The sequence below is a fragment of the Chionomys nivalis genome, chromosome 17, assembly GCF_950005125.1.
Source record: "Chionomys nivalis chromosome 17, mChiNiv1.1, whole genome shotgun sequence".
Classification (NCBI taxonomy): Eukaryota; Metazoa; Chordata; class Mammalia; order Rodentia; family Cricetidae; genus Chionomys; species Chionomys nivalis.
Window position 1 is genome coordinate 50039404 of NC_080102.1, and position 14914 is coordinate 50054317.

Consider the following 14914-nt stretch of genomic DNA (forward strand, 5'->3'; position numbering starts at 1 on the left):
TGCTGTTTAAGTCAAAAGAGTTTTGTGTAAAAGTCTCCAAGGAAGCTTTGTTGAATTTCAGAATCTACGATGTGGAGTTCTGGACTCAACTTGGAGGTTCTGTTGTGGCTACGGAAGGAACCTCCTTAGATGTGTGTCTTTGCTGTTTTCACAGGTGATGCTTACAGGGGTCTGGGCTGCCCCGACCTTGGCTGCCTCTGCTCCACTCTTCTCTTGGCAGCCTCTGTAGTCACTTTGCTGAACATTTGGTTCTCTTTTATCAGTCAGATTCTTGTGTTGGATTTTCAGTTCCCATTCTGTAAGATGACTTTTTTTTTGCTCACCTTCCACAACAGGTAGGCATCTACCATCAAAATAAGACCCGCCCTAGTTCCCTGTTGTACAAATTTCTCTCTCTAAACCTTTTTTTTTTTTTTTAAGAAAAACATTGGCTTGACAGTTTTGAGTACAGGTATGTTTGATTTCTAATAACCTAGTTTCCCCCAACATTTTAATAGACAAGTCACATGACCTAAATCCTTTCTAAATGTAGATTTGCTTCAGCATCTATAGTATTTCATAAGAAGTTTTAAATCTTATGCCTTCCATCTTTGCTTTTCAGTCTCTCTTCTGATAACGTTCTCACACAATACCCTTTGATCCCTCTGTTTGAAGGCTGATGTACTGTCTTTGCCTTTTCAATCTGAACTTCCAGGATGCAAATCTCTGCTGTACTATTGAGCACTTGAGACTTGAGTCATTCAAGTAGAAGAATTTCTTAACTGGAAAATATGTAACACTGGGATTTCAAGATTTAAGATGAAAATACAATGTAAAATAGTTCAGTAGATTTTCAAGTACATGTTGATTAGTTGGATATGCTGTGTGCTGGGTTAAGTTAAAATTTGCTAAAATTAATTTTACTATTTTATTTTATTTTTATAGATAGGGTCCCCCTATGTAGCCTTGACTAGCTTCACTTCTTTAGATATGGTTGCTGTGTGTTTGTCTCATTTAGTTCCTACCACACAGGTTGATCCAACTCTTGGTTTTGCTAAAATATCTAGATCAGTGTTTGGGTTTTTTATTGTTCTTTTTTGTATATAGGGTCACAAGTAGTCCAGGTTGGTCTCAAACTTTCTAAGTAACTGAGGATGATGATGAACTTTTAAAAAAAAATACAAATTTATTAATTTTGTGTGTGTAATTATGGGTGTACTCCTGCCACAGTGTGTATGTGTGGGTCAGAGGACAAATTGTGACAGTTGGTTCTCTCCACTGTGCTGTTCTTGGGGATTGAGCCCGGATTGTCAGGCTTGATGGCCCATGCCTTTGCCCATGAGCTGTTTTTGCCATCTTGATCTACCTTACACACGTGTGCTCTTGTGCTCAGCTTCATATGGTGCTGTGGGCTGCATCCAGGACTTCATGCATGCACCCTGCCAACTCAGAGCTCCATGTCAGTTGTTCTGTTTTTGAAGTTGCGAGTGAGACCTTGGAACACTTTGTCCTAAATGGGGTGTCTTCATCAAATCATTCCCTCAGGACTCAGGGAGTTGGAAAAGGAGACAAAGTTTTACAGAGCCTGTGGGCTGGAAGAAACCAAGGAAACAAGGCCTTTAGACACATCAGGAATGCTGGGCATAAGATGTCATAGAGACTGGCAGTGTGCACAGGTCTAAGCCAGATGGGGTCCCAGTACTGAGAGGAAAATAGACACAGGTCTCTATCCCTAGCCCTTAAGCTATCTCCGGTTGGTAACTGTTTGCAAGTGAAAAACTAGCATTTTCCACGGAGTATCAGTGGGGAAACAAAGCACACTTAGGGGCAGTCCCCATACCAACACAAAACAAATTCAATTTTAGTGGTATTTCTGGAGGGTTTTTTATTTTGTTTGTTTATTTTGTTTTGTTTTGGTCTTAGTGCTGTGTCTGGGCGTTTTCTTTTCTTAACCTTACAAACCATTTGCTTATTATCTGATTTCCTGTTTTGTTTTTATGGGCTTTCTGTATGTGCAAATGTGTGTGTCTCAGCATCTGTATGTGTTGTGATTTCTCTTTGGTTTTCTAAAAGTCTTATTTGTTTTGTCCAGTTCTGGTTTATTTGTTTTATTTTATCTTATTATTCTTATTAATTTTTAATTGTATTCTAATGAGAGAAAAGTTGTGTGTGGATTTGGGTGGGTGGGGAAATGGGGAAAATCTGGGAGTAGTTGGGAAGGAAAACTGTAATCAGAATATACTGCCTGGATAATTTTCAATATTAGAGAAAAAAAAAGTTAAAGAGAGAGAAAAGAAAACAGGCCTAACAAACCATGAGGATCAGTCCCGTAAGCACCATTTTCTCGCAGCCTCCACTCAGATCCTGCCTCCAGATCCTACCTTGTTCCTGCCCTGATTTCCTGGGTGTTGTACTGTGATCAGATGTATAAACAGAATACCCAATTTCTTACTGGTTCGTTGATACTACTTTAAATCATAGAACCAGCCACCTGGGACATTTACTACTAATCCCCTGTCACAATAGATACTAAACTTCCCTAGGCCAGGCAGTTCTCCACAGTGTCTATCAGATAATGTGCATATTCATACCTGCATATCTGAACAAGTATAGACTTGCCAAACAGGTACTTAGGGTAGTTGTCTGATGTGATGTCTTTGCTGAAGTTGGGGGGTGGTTGATGTGTGCTGGCTGAGATAACTGCACACACAGGGCTGCTCATTTGAGCTGTGCTTTAATTTGACTGCCCTCTGGCGTTAGGATATGGAAACTCTAGCTGAGCAGTTCATCTTTTCAAAGGAAGGGGCTAGGTGGTAAGTACATTTTTCTCTGATTAGGATGCTGTTTCTTTCCCACTAAGCAATCGGTAAAGATCCTCTAGTTTCAGTAGGAAGTCTGTTATCTTTGGAATAAACTATAAGAATATCTAGCTTACATTCTTTCCTGCTCACTGACTATCTGCCCATCTCTGAGAACATGTCATAACAGTTCTTTTTTGCATGTTTCAGCTATAGCTGCCAGCAGGCGTGGTCAGACCCTAGAATCTTCTCTGTATTCTTATGTTTATTTATGTATATTTACTTTATGTTAGGCCTGCATTTTCATTCTTCAGCAGCACATCTCCCTGTTTGATAGTTTCTAGCCCTGTGTGCTGAGCTGCCTTTTTTCTTCCTTTTTTTTAAAAAAAATATTTATTATGCATACAATATTCTGTCCGTGTGTATGTCTACAGGCCAGAAGAGGGCACCAGACCTCATGACAGATGGTTGTGAGCCACCATGTGGTTGCCGGGAATTGAACTCAGGCCCTTTGGAAGAGCAGGCAATGCTCTTAACCACTGAGCCATCTCTCCAGCCCCCTGCCTTTTTTCTTTTATCCCTTATTTTCATCTGTACTCACGGGCTTAAATCTTGCTCCATTGTACGCAAGTGTAAAGTGGTAGCCCAAAATCTCCTCTAAGCCTAAGACTGCTGTCTTTAATTGCTTACCTAGATACTGCACGAGTTCTTCACTTGACATGCTCCCATCCAAATGTGGATCATCCCATCTCACCCTGTGCCACTTCTCAGATTGTTGGCTGACTACACCCATGTGTATTATGTGTATTTGTTTAATGACAGCTTTTCTTCCTATCCTCAGAGTCCAGTGATAGCAGGGACCCTAGAGCACCTGTGTTAGATTTGGTTCTCCATTGTGTCTGTGATGTGTCTGAACACGTACGTAGCTACTGACTGACTAGAGGCTGGCGTGAGCCTGACTCTTGAATGCTTTATTTCAGTATTGGTGCTTCATATGAGTTCATTTGCTCTAGATAAATTTAGATGCTTTTTACTTTTTCCTGGGGAAATTTGTTTCTGTATGGCAGTATATTTAAGGACTTGATTAACTAGTACTCAATTGAACTTCAAGACAACCAGCTTGCTTGTGTAGTGGGGACTGATAATCAGTTAAAAATTATTTTTTAATTGAAATTTATTGAACTCTACATTTTTCTCTGCTCCCCTCCCTGTCTCTCCCCTCCCCCCTTCAACCTTTCCCCAAGGTCCCAATGTTCCCAATTTACTCAGGAGATCTTGTCTTTTTCTACTTCCTATGTAGATTAGATCTATGTAAGTCTCTCTTAGTGTCCTCATTGTTGTCTAAGTTCTCTTGGATTGTGGTTTATAGGCTGGTTTTCTTTATTTTATGTTTAAAAACCACCTATGAGTGAGTACATGTGATAATTGTCTTTCTGTGTCTGGGTTACCTCACTCAAAATAATGTTTTCTAGGTCCATCCATTTCCCTGCAAAATTCAAGATGTCGTTATTTTTTTTCTGCTCCATTTACACAATGGAGTATTACACAGTACTTATCCATTCTTCAGTCGAGGGGCATTTAGGTTGTTTCCAGGTTCTGGCTATGACAAACAAAGCTGCTATGAACATAGTTGAGCACATGTCCTTGTGGCACGATTGAGCATCCTTTGGATATATACCCAAAAAGTGGTATTACTGAGTCTTGAGGAAGGTTGTTTCCTAATTTTCTGAGAAATCGCCACACTGACATCCAAAGGGGTTGTACCAGCTTTCATTCCAACCAGCAATGCAGGAATGTTCCCTTTTCCCCACAACTTCTCCAACATAAGTTGTCTTCAGTGTTTTTGATCTTGGTCATTCTTTAGGTGTTGATGTAAAAAAAAAAATTATTATTATTAAAAGCTCTGGGTTTGATCTCTAGCACTGGGAAAGGAAGGGAAAATAGAAATTGACGCCCTTGGTTTGTCTCAGCCCTTGTCTGTATAAGGATTTATGACTTGGCAGGCACAGTGGTTCACACCTGTAATGCCAGTACTTGGGAGGTTGAAGTTGAAAGATTGCTGTGTATAGTGTCCTGGGCTAACAGTATAAGACCCTGTCTCAAAACAGTAACAACAAAAATAAACAAATTTTTTTTTACTTAATGAAAGTACGCGTAAGTTAATGAAAACTTCTTTGAATATTCTTTTGATAGAGGTTTACTTTCGATTTTAAAAGTTTTTTATTTTCATATTTTATAGAGGCATATATCTTGATTCATTTAATAAGTTTGATTTACTTTGATGTTTTTCCTATATAAAGTTTTTCTCCTTCCTTCCTACCTCTTTTGCTTCTCTTTTTTTCAGTGCTAGTATCAAGTCACAGTGTCTTCCGTGCAAAGTAATCACTACAAATTATTTGTAATGAGCTGTATCCTCAGCCCTGCCTAGCATTTTATTGCTAGGCTTACTTGCTGCTTTGAGTTGATGCTGCTTAGATAAAGTGTTTTGCAAAGATAAAGTGCTTTGTAAAGGTGGTCGGCTTCATAACAGTCTGTGTGGAGCACACAAGATTGGAGTCAGATTGAGATTGCTTTTGGGTTAGACAGATCTGTTTGTGTGGCTTTGGTTTCTTGGCTTTTATAGGATTTTGGTGACATTGTTATCCACTACCTACTAGTGCCCTCCATACCCAACAGCTGTGTATATACAGGTAGAGTTTCTCTGCTCAGAGATGCTTGAGATAAGGAGTTTTTTTTGTTTTTTGTTTTTTTCTAAACATTTATATAACAGTTATGGGGTAAACATTCCTAGTGTGAACTCTGAAATGTGGCACAGTAGGGGTCCTTGGGAATACTATCTAAGGAATATAGAATATAGACTTCAGATTTTGAAGGTTTGGGTGAGAGATGTTCATCACATACTATATTTAGAAGGCTCTGAGCTGTTTTTCTTCTAACATTTTATAATTCCCACGTGTTTCTGAGAGTAGTAGAGACTATTTCTTCACATTTCAGAACAAAGTAGCTTTGTACTTAATAATCTGGCTTTACTCCAGGCTGTGAAAAGTGGTACATTTTAAATCATGTTTTGCAGAAGTTTCGCTTTGTTAACTGACTTCAACAGTTAGTCACTGTTAAAAAGGGGGAGCCAAGACTTCAGTGTAGCATGACTTGTAATCAGATGTTTGCCATTTGTGTATTCAGAAAGAGGATATAATTATCTTTTTTTTTTCCTTCAAAGGGACATGAGAGATGGCTTTAGAAGAAAAAGTTTCTACTCTTCTCATTATTCAAGAGAACGATCTCCCCATAAAAGGGACGCTCCTGTTTTCAGAGAATCACCTGTAGGCCGGAAGGACTCCCCACACAGCAGATCTGGCTCCAGTCTCAGCAGTAGAAGCTATTCTCCAGAACGAAGCAGAACACACTCCTTCCATCAGTCTCAGCACAGAAGTACGTCTGCTTTTCTTTTCTTGTTTCTTTTTCTCTGTCGTGTGTTCATGACCCTCTCTGAGAGTGTGCTAAGTCAGACTGATGCGGAGGTGTAGGAGAGGTCTCTTTTCTTGAGTAATTTCAAACACTCAGAAACGTGACAGAATAGTACAGTAAGTATACACACATACCTTCCTCAGTTCTTTGTGTGGAATTAGAGTCTGCACAACAGTTGATGCTTGAATTCATCTGTGTGTGCAAGAGGTCCTTGTTATCAAGTCTAAAAATGAATATGCTCCCATACTTCCTAGTCGTCCAAGAACTTTCAGTTACAGCCTCAACCTTCTTGTCCCACTCACAGCCTCACCTTGTCTTTCTTGGTAGATGTTGTTAGATTCTTGTGTTCAGCAAATATCTTTAAGTTGTCTATTATTCACACAACTACTGTTTATTATTTGCAAAGAGTAAAGCTTCACAGCAAGCATCTTTTTACATATAGGTGTCTGAATAAGCCTGAAGAGGTAGGAATATCATTGAGGGCTGAGAAGAAGGTTCAGTGGGGAAAAGTGCTGTGTGTACAAGTTCTGATCCTTAGAACATATAAAAAAAAGACAGATAGTGCTAACCTCTCCACTTCTAGACAAAGGAAAGCTTGTAGACCAGCTAGCCTATAGTATACAGTAATGGCCACTATAAGACATCTCTTACAAGGCAGAAAGCAAGGACCAACACCCAGGGTGGTTCTCTGAATTCCATGTGTGCCATGATACATCCATGTTGGTGTTCGCACACACAAACGTGTAACATGGGGGCCTGCTTGTCGTCCTGGCTGCCCGGTTAGCAAAGCCCTAAAATAATCACACAGAAAGTCTGCATTAATTATAAACTGATTGACCCATTAGCTCAGGCTTCTTATTAGCTCTTGTAGCTTATATTAATCCATTATTCTGTTCTACATTAGCCACATGGCTTAGTACCTTTTTCGGTGGGGCAGGTTACATCTTGCTTCCTTGGTGTCTGGACAGGACTGCAGGAAGAGCTTCCTTCTTCCCAGAATACTCCTGTTCTCATTGCCCCACCTCTACTTCCTGTCTGGTTTTCCTGCCTATACTTCCTTCCTGGCTACCAGCCAGTCAGCGTTTATTTAAAATATAATTGACAGAATATAGAATTGTCCCACACCACAAACACACATAAACACAGAAAAGGTTTTATTTTTAAATTAATTAATATAATGTGTATGGGTGTGATGTCTGCTTCTATGTTTATGCACTAGACATACCTTGTTGCGAGATTTTCAGTGGGAAAAGCTCTTGCTGGTGACCTGAGGCAGCATGGTGACTGTAGCTGTGTGATCCTTCCTCACATTGGAGGCTAGATAAAGTGGCTTCTTTTATTATTTTATTAAATTTTATAACCATATAAAATTTATAAAAAATGATTTGGAGTCAGATGTTAGGGCAAAAACTGATATATCCACAGAGTGATGGAGAAAGCGATCAGCAACCTCTACAGTCCATGCTTTCCCTGCTCAAAAAGTTGATGCCTCTTTTTTGACACCTCTTTAGTTCTCTTGGGTGTCCTCCAGAAAGAAATACGGTCCACTCCAGTCAGCTGAATGTAGACCCCCACCCTCAGAATCAAGTCCTGACTCCTTTGGTGGTCTGGGAGCAACATCCCAAACAAATCTCCTACAACAATACTGATTCTATGTCTGTGTTTGCCTGGTGCCCTAGAAGGCCAGAAGTGGGGCATTGGCTTCCTTAGAATAAGAATTGTAGGGCTGGAGAGATGGCGCAGTGGTTAAGAGCATTGCGTGCTCTTCCAAAGGACCCGAGTTCGATTCCCAGCAACCACATGGTGGCTCACAACCATCTGTAATGAGGTCTGGTGCCCTCTTCTGGTCTACAGGCATATATGCAAACAGAATAGTGTATCAGAAGGGGGGGGGGGAGGGAGGGAGGAAGGAAAGAATTGTATACTGTTGTAAGCCACTCTATGAATGCTGAGAATTGAACTAGGGTTCTCTAGACGAGCAGCAAGCATGCTAAACCACTGAACCATCGCTGTAGCCCAAGAAAAAAAGATTTTTAATAAGTATGTCCTTTGAAAAATTAAATCAACAGTAGCATAGAGATATAGTTAAAATCCTACACATCTTTTAACCTCCCCCACCCCTTTCAGATTTGTGTATCTTAAATGTAACAATTTGGGGGAAAAGAAAAATACCTTTGACAGCTAATAATGAAATCTTAATAAAATATAAAATAGTAAATAGAGATGAGGCTTTTACTTGCTAGCACCTAGTAAAGTCATTAAAGTTAGTTGGATGGCAAATGAGCCCTACTTTTTGTTTTTCTGAAACAAGTTTTTTCTTTGTGTTTTGAGACAGGATTTAGCTAAACTCCCAGGCTGTCATTGAACTCATTGTGCATCCCAGGATGACTCTGAGCTTCTAGTTGTTTCCCTGTCCTAACCTTCCCATTGTCACTGGACTGACTTAAAGCAGGGTTTTCTGAGGAAGCATTTTTCTGTCTCCACTTCGACTTAGAGGCTCGGCTATAGAGTTTGGAGAGGAGCCTACGTGAGTCGCCGTGTCTCAGGAGTTGTCTCGTCCTTAGTATCTGTAGTGATGAGCAATGACAAATCGGTGTGTGGTCAATAAATTTAGCAGAGCATAGGGATTTAGTTTCTTGGGTGTTTGGATAGGGGTGGTGCATACATATCTTGACACATGCATGGAGGTCAAAAAAAAATTTGAAAATTTTCTCTTTTTATCCTGTGGATCTTGACGTTATAAAGCATGGCTGGAAGTGCCTTTAGTCGCTGAACCGTCTCCCTGGCCCCGTGCCTGCCTGCCACGGATACTACGGATCAAATCAAGTCCTTAACTTTATTAGGAAAGGACTTTACTGATGGAGTCATCTTTTGCCAGACTTTGGCCACTTTTCTTGTTAGTAGTAGTGTGTTTTTTTTATTTGCTCTGTGTGTTTGTGTGTGTACAGAAGTCAGAGTACTACTTGGGGAGAGCCAGTTCTCATTCCACTGCTTGAGTTCTGTGTAATTGGACTCATTGTCAGAATTGGCAAGGTTTGTAATTATAATTCACCATATAATTTTTCTCTTGTTTACTTTGGGAGAGGGTTTCATATAACCCAAGTTGGCTTCAATGTTGCTGAAAGAGCCTGGGACTCCCTATCCTCCTAGCTGAGTTCCAGGACTGTAGGAGTGCAGCACATGCTCAGATCCTCAAATTGACTTCAGTGCTTTGAAGTTTGTCTCAGACTCTCTTGATCTGAGTACAGCTGTGAGCTCATCATCTTCAGTCTTTTTGGTGTCCATATTTAAATGATAGCACTGCAGGATGGCCTGGGTTGCCTCGTTCTCTTACCCTTTTATCATTTATAATTTGTTTAGCATGAAACGTAACACCAGAACTATCAAGTTTACTCTTATGCACATTCTTCAAAGTCCTTAAGTTTTTCTTAAAAATCAGTATATATTAACTATACATAAACATTTTTACTCATGTATGTAACACACTTGGATCATACTCTTTTCTACCCCCTTTGTCTCCCATCTTGTGATCACCTTGTTCTTCCTGAATAGTATCCTTTCTCCTTTTATACCAAGCAATCTGGGTTCCACAGAGAAGAGAGAATATGCAAATTTTGTCCGTCTGAGTCTGATTATCCCACTCGTTAAAATCTTGTAACTATTTCACAGAGTTTCTTGTCACTATATGTCCCTTTGTATTTTCATTTTAAAGCTTCAATGTTCAAGAATGACCCGGAACAGTGTCTGGGTTGTGGGTTTGTCTCCTGAATTAAAGTATACCTGGCATGTCCTTGCTTGTTAAGCATTGCACTGAGTTTTTCACAGTGGTTTGTTAGAAATAACCCATAACTTCATCATCTCTAATGATGCTTTCTGGTTTTCATTTTCTAAAATATCCTTTGTTCTCATGTGATTTGACAAGAATGAGCAGTGGTTGTTAAAGTGGGTAACTCTGATTACACATATCTTTGCTTTCAGCAGAAAATCCTATCTCAGGAAGAGAGTATTGCTTGAAGGAATATATTAGGTATATACTTAGCTGTTATGTGCAAGGAGTCACCAAATACCATCAGACTCTTACAGGACTTGATGAATATTTCTTCAGTGCATTTAAGTTGTGTCTTCAGCTTTTAGTTTCACTCATAGTGCCAAACACTTTATAACCCTATGGATCCAATGGAAATGCTCCTTGGCTTACAATGGCACCATTTTCAGTTACAAGTTGAATATGTCTTTAAATTGGTAATGCATTGACTTCACCTTACTTGCTGAGCTTCATAGCCTAGAAACACAGTATCCTATGTTTTGAGCTGTTTGTCCTTGTGAACAGCATGGCTGATTGTGTGCTTTGGCTCACTGCTCCTGATAGCATCCTGTGTATCATGTGCCTTAGTTTCATTTTGTGATAAACTACCCTGATATAAACTTAGAGGAATGGGATTCGGGGTGTATTTTCATTCATAGTTTGAGGTTTTGGTCTATCGCTTAGGGAAGTTAAGGTGGCAGCTGTCAAATTGTGTTTGTAACCACATCAAGGAACAGAGCCATCAACTGTGAGCCCCTCTCCTATCCATGTTGAAGTTTTAGAAGCTTGGTCTTGTGCAGGTTTTGTGTGTCAGGCCTGTCTTGTCTGGAAATGTTTTGCAGCAATCTTCCAGAACCTCTGACTCCTACGTCTTTCTGCCCCGTCTTCCACAGTGACCCCTGAGCTTTGGGGAGGATGGGGTGTGATATGGCTGTCCCATTTTGTGCTCAGCACTCAATAGTCTTTCTCTGTACTTTTTGTGGTAGTTGTGTCTTGGAGTCTGTCATACTTTTGTTTAAAATGATTTCTGATTCCACCTGTTTTCTTTCAAATGTCATAATTTCTTTTTTAGCAACTGGATACAATTTTATTGCTCATAAGTACTGTGCTTTCTTTATCCGTCTCTGGATGGATGTGGAGGCTGATCTCATTTTCTGGCTCTTGGGAATAGTACAGCAGTAAACAGATGTGCCAATATGTTTATGTTTATGTCTATTCAGGTTGCTTGAAATTGTAGTGGAACAGTCTTAATTCTAGACAGAGACATCCACAGTGACAGGCCTTTTAACTTGACTTCATTTGGACACTTGAGGAGGACCTGATTGGTCTGGTACACACACAGCTGCCGGTGACTTTTGGTCTTGTGAGTGGATTTAAAGATAGACCCGTCCTATAAGGCAGTTATCTGGAAAATTTGAGTCAGTTAAGTCTTGTTTATCTGTCCCAGGCATATAACACCCTGAGACAGTCAGCAAACCTCTGGATCTAGTATGAGGACTGTCTGAGGAAGGGCTTACTGTGAAGAGCCTGAGACGCCTGTAGATATGGGTAATGCTCAATTGTAAAGATGCAAACTGGGAAAAGGGCCAGTAATGTTGATTCTTGAGTGTAAGCTTAGTGGGGGATCTCTTAAATTAGATCTCTTTTCCTTTCTGGAAGATGAAGAACATAAGGCTGCATGGAGATAATTTTGAGAAAGGCACATCCATTCCTTACCTGATGTTGGAAATGAAATTATTAAAAATCTGTTTGCAAGCCAGGCAGTGGTGGCGCACGCCTTTAGTCCCAGCACGTGGGAGGCAGGGTCAGGCGGATCTCTGTGAGTTTGAGGCCAGCCTGGTCTACAAGAGCTAGTTCCAGGACAGGCACCAAAGCTACGCAGAGAAACCCTGTCTTGAAAAAACAAACAATCAAATAAATAAGTAAATAAACTGTTTGCCAGAAACTACACATTCCCCTTTGGTAAACATGTTATAAAGGGGGAGGAAATTTGCAATCTCCTTCAGGATTGGCCTGGATACAGAGAAGACAGTTTTGGAAATATATCACAAAATCTGAAGAATTTGCTTGCAAATGAAAAGCGTTCAACTAGAAATTGACCTGATAAAAATTGTTAAGAAGCTCCCGCTGGGAGGTTAGAGGGAGTGATGTTTGACTTGATATGATGAGATGTGCGCGCAGCCATTCTGGGGTGTCTGTGAAGTGCTGAGCTTAGATCCTGTCGGGTCTTCTGAGGGATGTATGGAGGGTGAGAGAGTGAGATCGTGGGTAGTTAAGAGCACCCAAAGCCTTGGAGTCTGCTGCGGAGATGCTCCCCCTGCCACCACAGCCCAGACAGGAGATGCTAAGGGAACATGGGGTGCGCTCCTCCTCAGCTCGCCCACCAAATTATTCTGCTGGGTGAGAAACACCAAGAAGAAAGGATATTTTTTCAGACCAGAGCTGATAAAGGAGTTGTAAAGGATGTGGACAGGAGTGCACTGGTTGTGCTAAAGGAGAATCATTCTGTAGTGGTGAAGAGAAGCTACCGGCCTTGCTTTCTGGACCATTTGGTAGATGGCAAGCGCAAGACCCTGTTATTATGGAGTTGTTTCTATTACAATACAGGGCATTTGGGGAGAAGCTTAGTTATTAGGGATTTCATAACAGTTTGTTGCATTAGGCATCAAGTAGCTATGATCTGATCATTAGATAGTGGAGGATAATTTGGGACCCTTTGTCTTTATAAGAATCTACAATGTTTTCATATTCTGAATATAGCGTAGTGAAGGGGTCAACCAAGATGGTAACTGTAAATTTGTATGTGAGGAAAATCCATGTATGAGAGACTTTGTGAAGAGAATCAGTAAGTTTTAGTTATTGCAATATTAGAGTATTGGTAAATCTATTCTTGAACAAGTCAGAAAATTTCCTCGTATTATGTTTTATTATTAATGGTGATTTCCCTTCCAGCAGCCTAACTACACCCGTCCTCCCCACCTGATGTGATCTGTACCACATCTTTGAATGTGAACCTTATAGTTTTTGTATGAACAAATGTTACTACTTATGCACATAATGTTTTTATATAGCCTCTCATCCTTAGCTGGTTCTCACACTTCCACTTAGTGAACATGATAGAGGAATTACAATCGTTTCTTTCTGTGTTCTTTGATAGTTTATAATTGAGAAACAAACTGACAGGAAGCAGGTCAGCAGAGAGACCTGCAAGAGGACATGCAATTTGTTTTGTGTCCACATGGGAAGGGTCAGATAGTTGAACTTAAAGGATTTCTGAATGCAGGTTACTGGTTTCTGGTGGGGAGATGTTAGCATGCTGTGGGCATTTGAATGGTTGGACATATGGAAAAGAAATCTTTTCTTGTTACACACAGTCGCGGGTGAGGTCTGAGTTGCTCTCAGAATAGGTTAACAGCCTGTGAGTGTCTCAGTGGTGTGCTAGACTCTGGTCTCCTTTCCTGTAGTGAGATATTTTTACTAGACTCATTTTTAGGTAGGTTAAGAGGGATCATACAAAGCCCTGTTTGCATCTGCTGTTATTCTAGGTAACTATACATTTCTTCTGTAAAAAGATTGTTTTTAGGAACCATCAGGTGTCTGATAGTTCTCTGAGTGATCACTGCAGTATGCAGAACGCCTGGTTCTTTCCTGTTCTGCTTTGGTTTCTCCTCAGTACAGCTGCTCGCACAGCTCAGCTTGATGTGGGTTGGAGGTGGTTAGGATCACCAGCAAGTGCTCAGAGGTACCTCTTCTCTTTACTCCTACTTCTGGAGTGTTACCATGCTCCTCCCTGGCACAGAGGTGCTGGTGTTAATTCCTCCCTGCCACCTTTCCCTAGAGTCCACGCGTGTTGGTGCTTCCTACAAACGACAGAATGAAGCAAATCCAGGAAGAGGTGAGTTTGGAAGTAGGTTTTGATCTGGAATTTTGAAAGGGTGGGAGGTTTGATTTGAGAAATTATTTAAATGGGGGAAAGTATCTTACTGCTCTCTCAAATACACTGTCACTAGCAATATAGCCAGGTAGTTGGTTGTCTTGACCAGCCATTCTTACTCAGGAATGGCTGCCACAGGAGGGTAGAGCCTCCCGTTGGCAGTGGGAGTTAGAGATTCTACTTACTTTGCAGTTTTTGCTGTTGTCTTTGTTTGTCTTTGTCCCTTGCTTCTTGCTTGTCCACTCATTTATGAAACAGGTATAAATGAGTGTTTCTGAGAAACCATTTCTTTTCCTTCGGCAATCCTTTGCTTCTGCATATGAAGATTGATTGATGTCTACTTATGTTAACCCTGAGCATCTGAAATCAGGAAAGATTCTTGGGCTACACTTGGGATCATACCTGGCCTAGCTACACTAGCAATATCCTGTTTGTGGAGCAAATCTTGAGATTGACAGCTGTTGAGTTGTCATCTTTTCTCCGTGTGTTGTTGCTGGTTTTTCCCTATGTTCTCGCTAATGCATGCTAAAATTGAATATATAATTGGCGCTAGGATTTTGCTTTGGCCTCCCTGGGCTCCCCTATCCCTGTGATCTTGAAAACAATTTAGATGAACCACACAGAATATAGCATATTAGACAATAGATGGTGTTTATTTCAGAATTGGAAGACGCTTGAAGGGTGAGAATGGCCAGTGGCCAAAGGAACCACCTATCTGTATTTAAATGTCTTTCTACTCTTTCTAAGGTCTCTAGAACAGACAGTTTGCCCAGAAGGGTGTTTTCCTGCACAAGTGATCGACAAGCCCATTGAATTAACTCTCAAGGAAGAGGACAAAGGGTATATGTTTATCTCCTTTATCTGGGTAGTCAGAATGTCATAGAGATATGTCTCCGATATCCTTCTTTGACCCCCAAATCAGAGTTTTCC

General features: G+C 40.5%; 1 protein-coding gene across 10 annotated transcripts in view; it reads left to right on the forward strand.

Moving 5' to 3' along the window:
• Pphln1 (periphilin 1) overlaps positions 1-14914 on the forward strand; it is an 87252-nt gene that overhangs the window by 38602 nt on the left and 33736 nt on the right. For 8 of the 10 annotated variants that reach the window (XM_057792843.1, XM_057792845.1, XM_057792841.1 and 5 more), the window contains 2 exons: positions 5998-6209; positions 13889-13945. In XM_057792843.1, coding sequence (XP_057648826.1) covers positions 5998-6209; positions 13889-13945 — 269 coding nt within the window. The remainder of the gene's footprint in view (positions 1-5997; positions 6210-13888; positions 13946-14914) is intronic. The other 2 variants (XM_057792848.1, XM_057792851.1) reach the window with 1 other exon arrangement.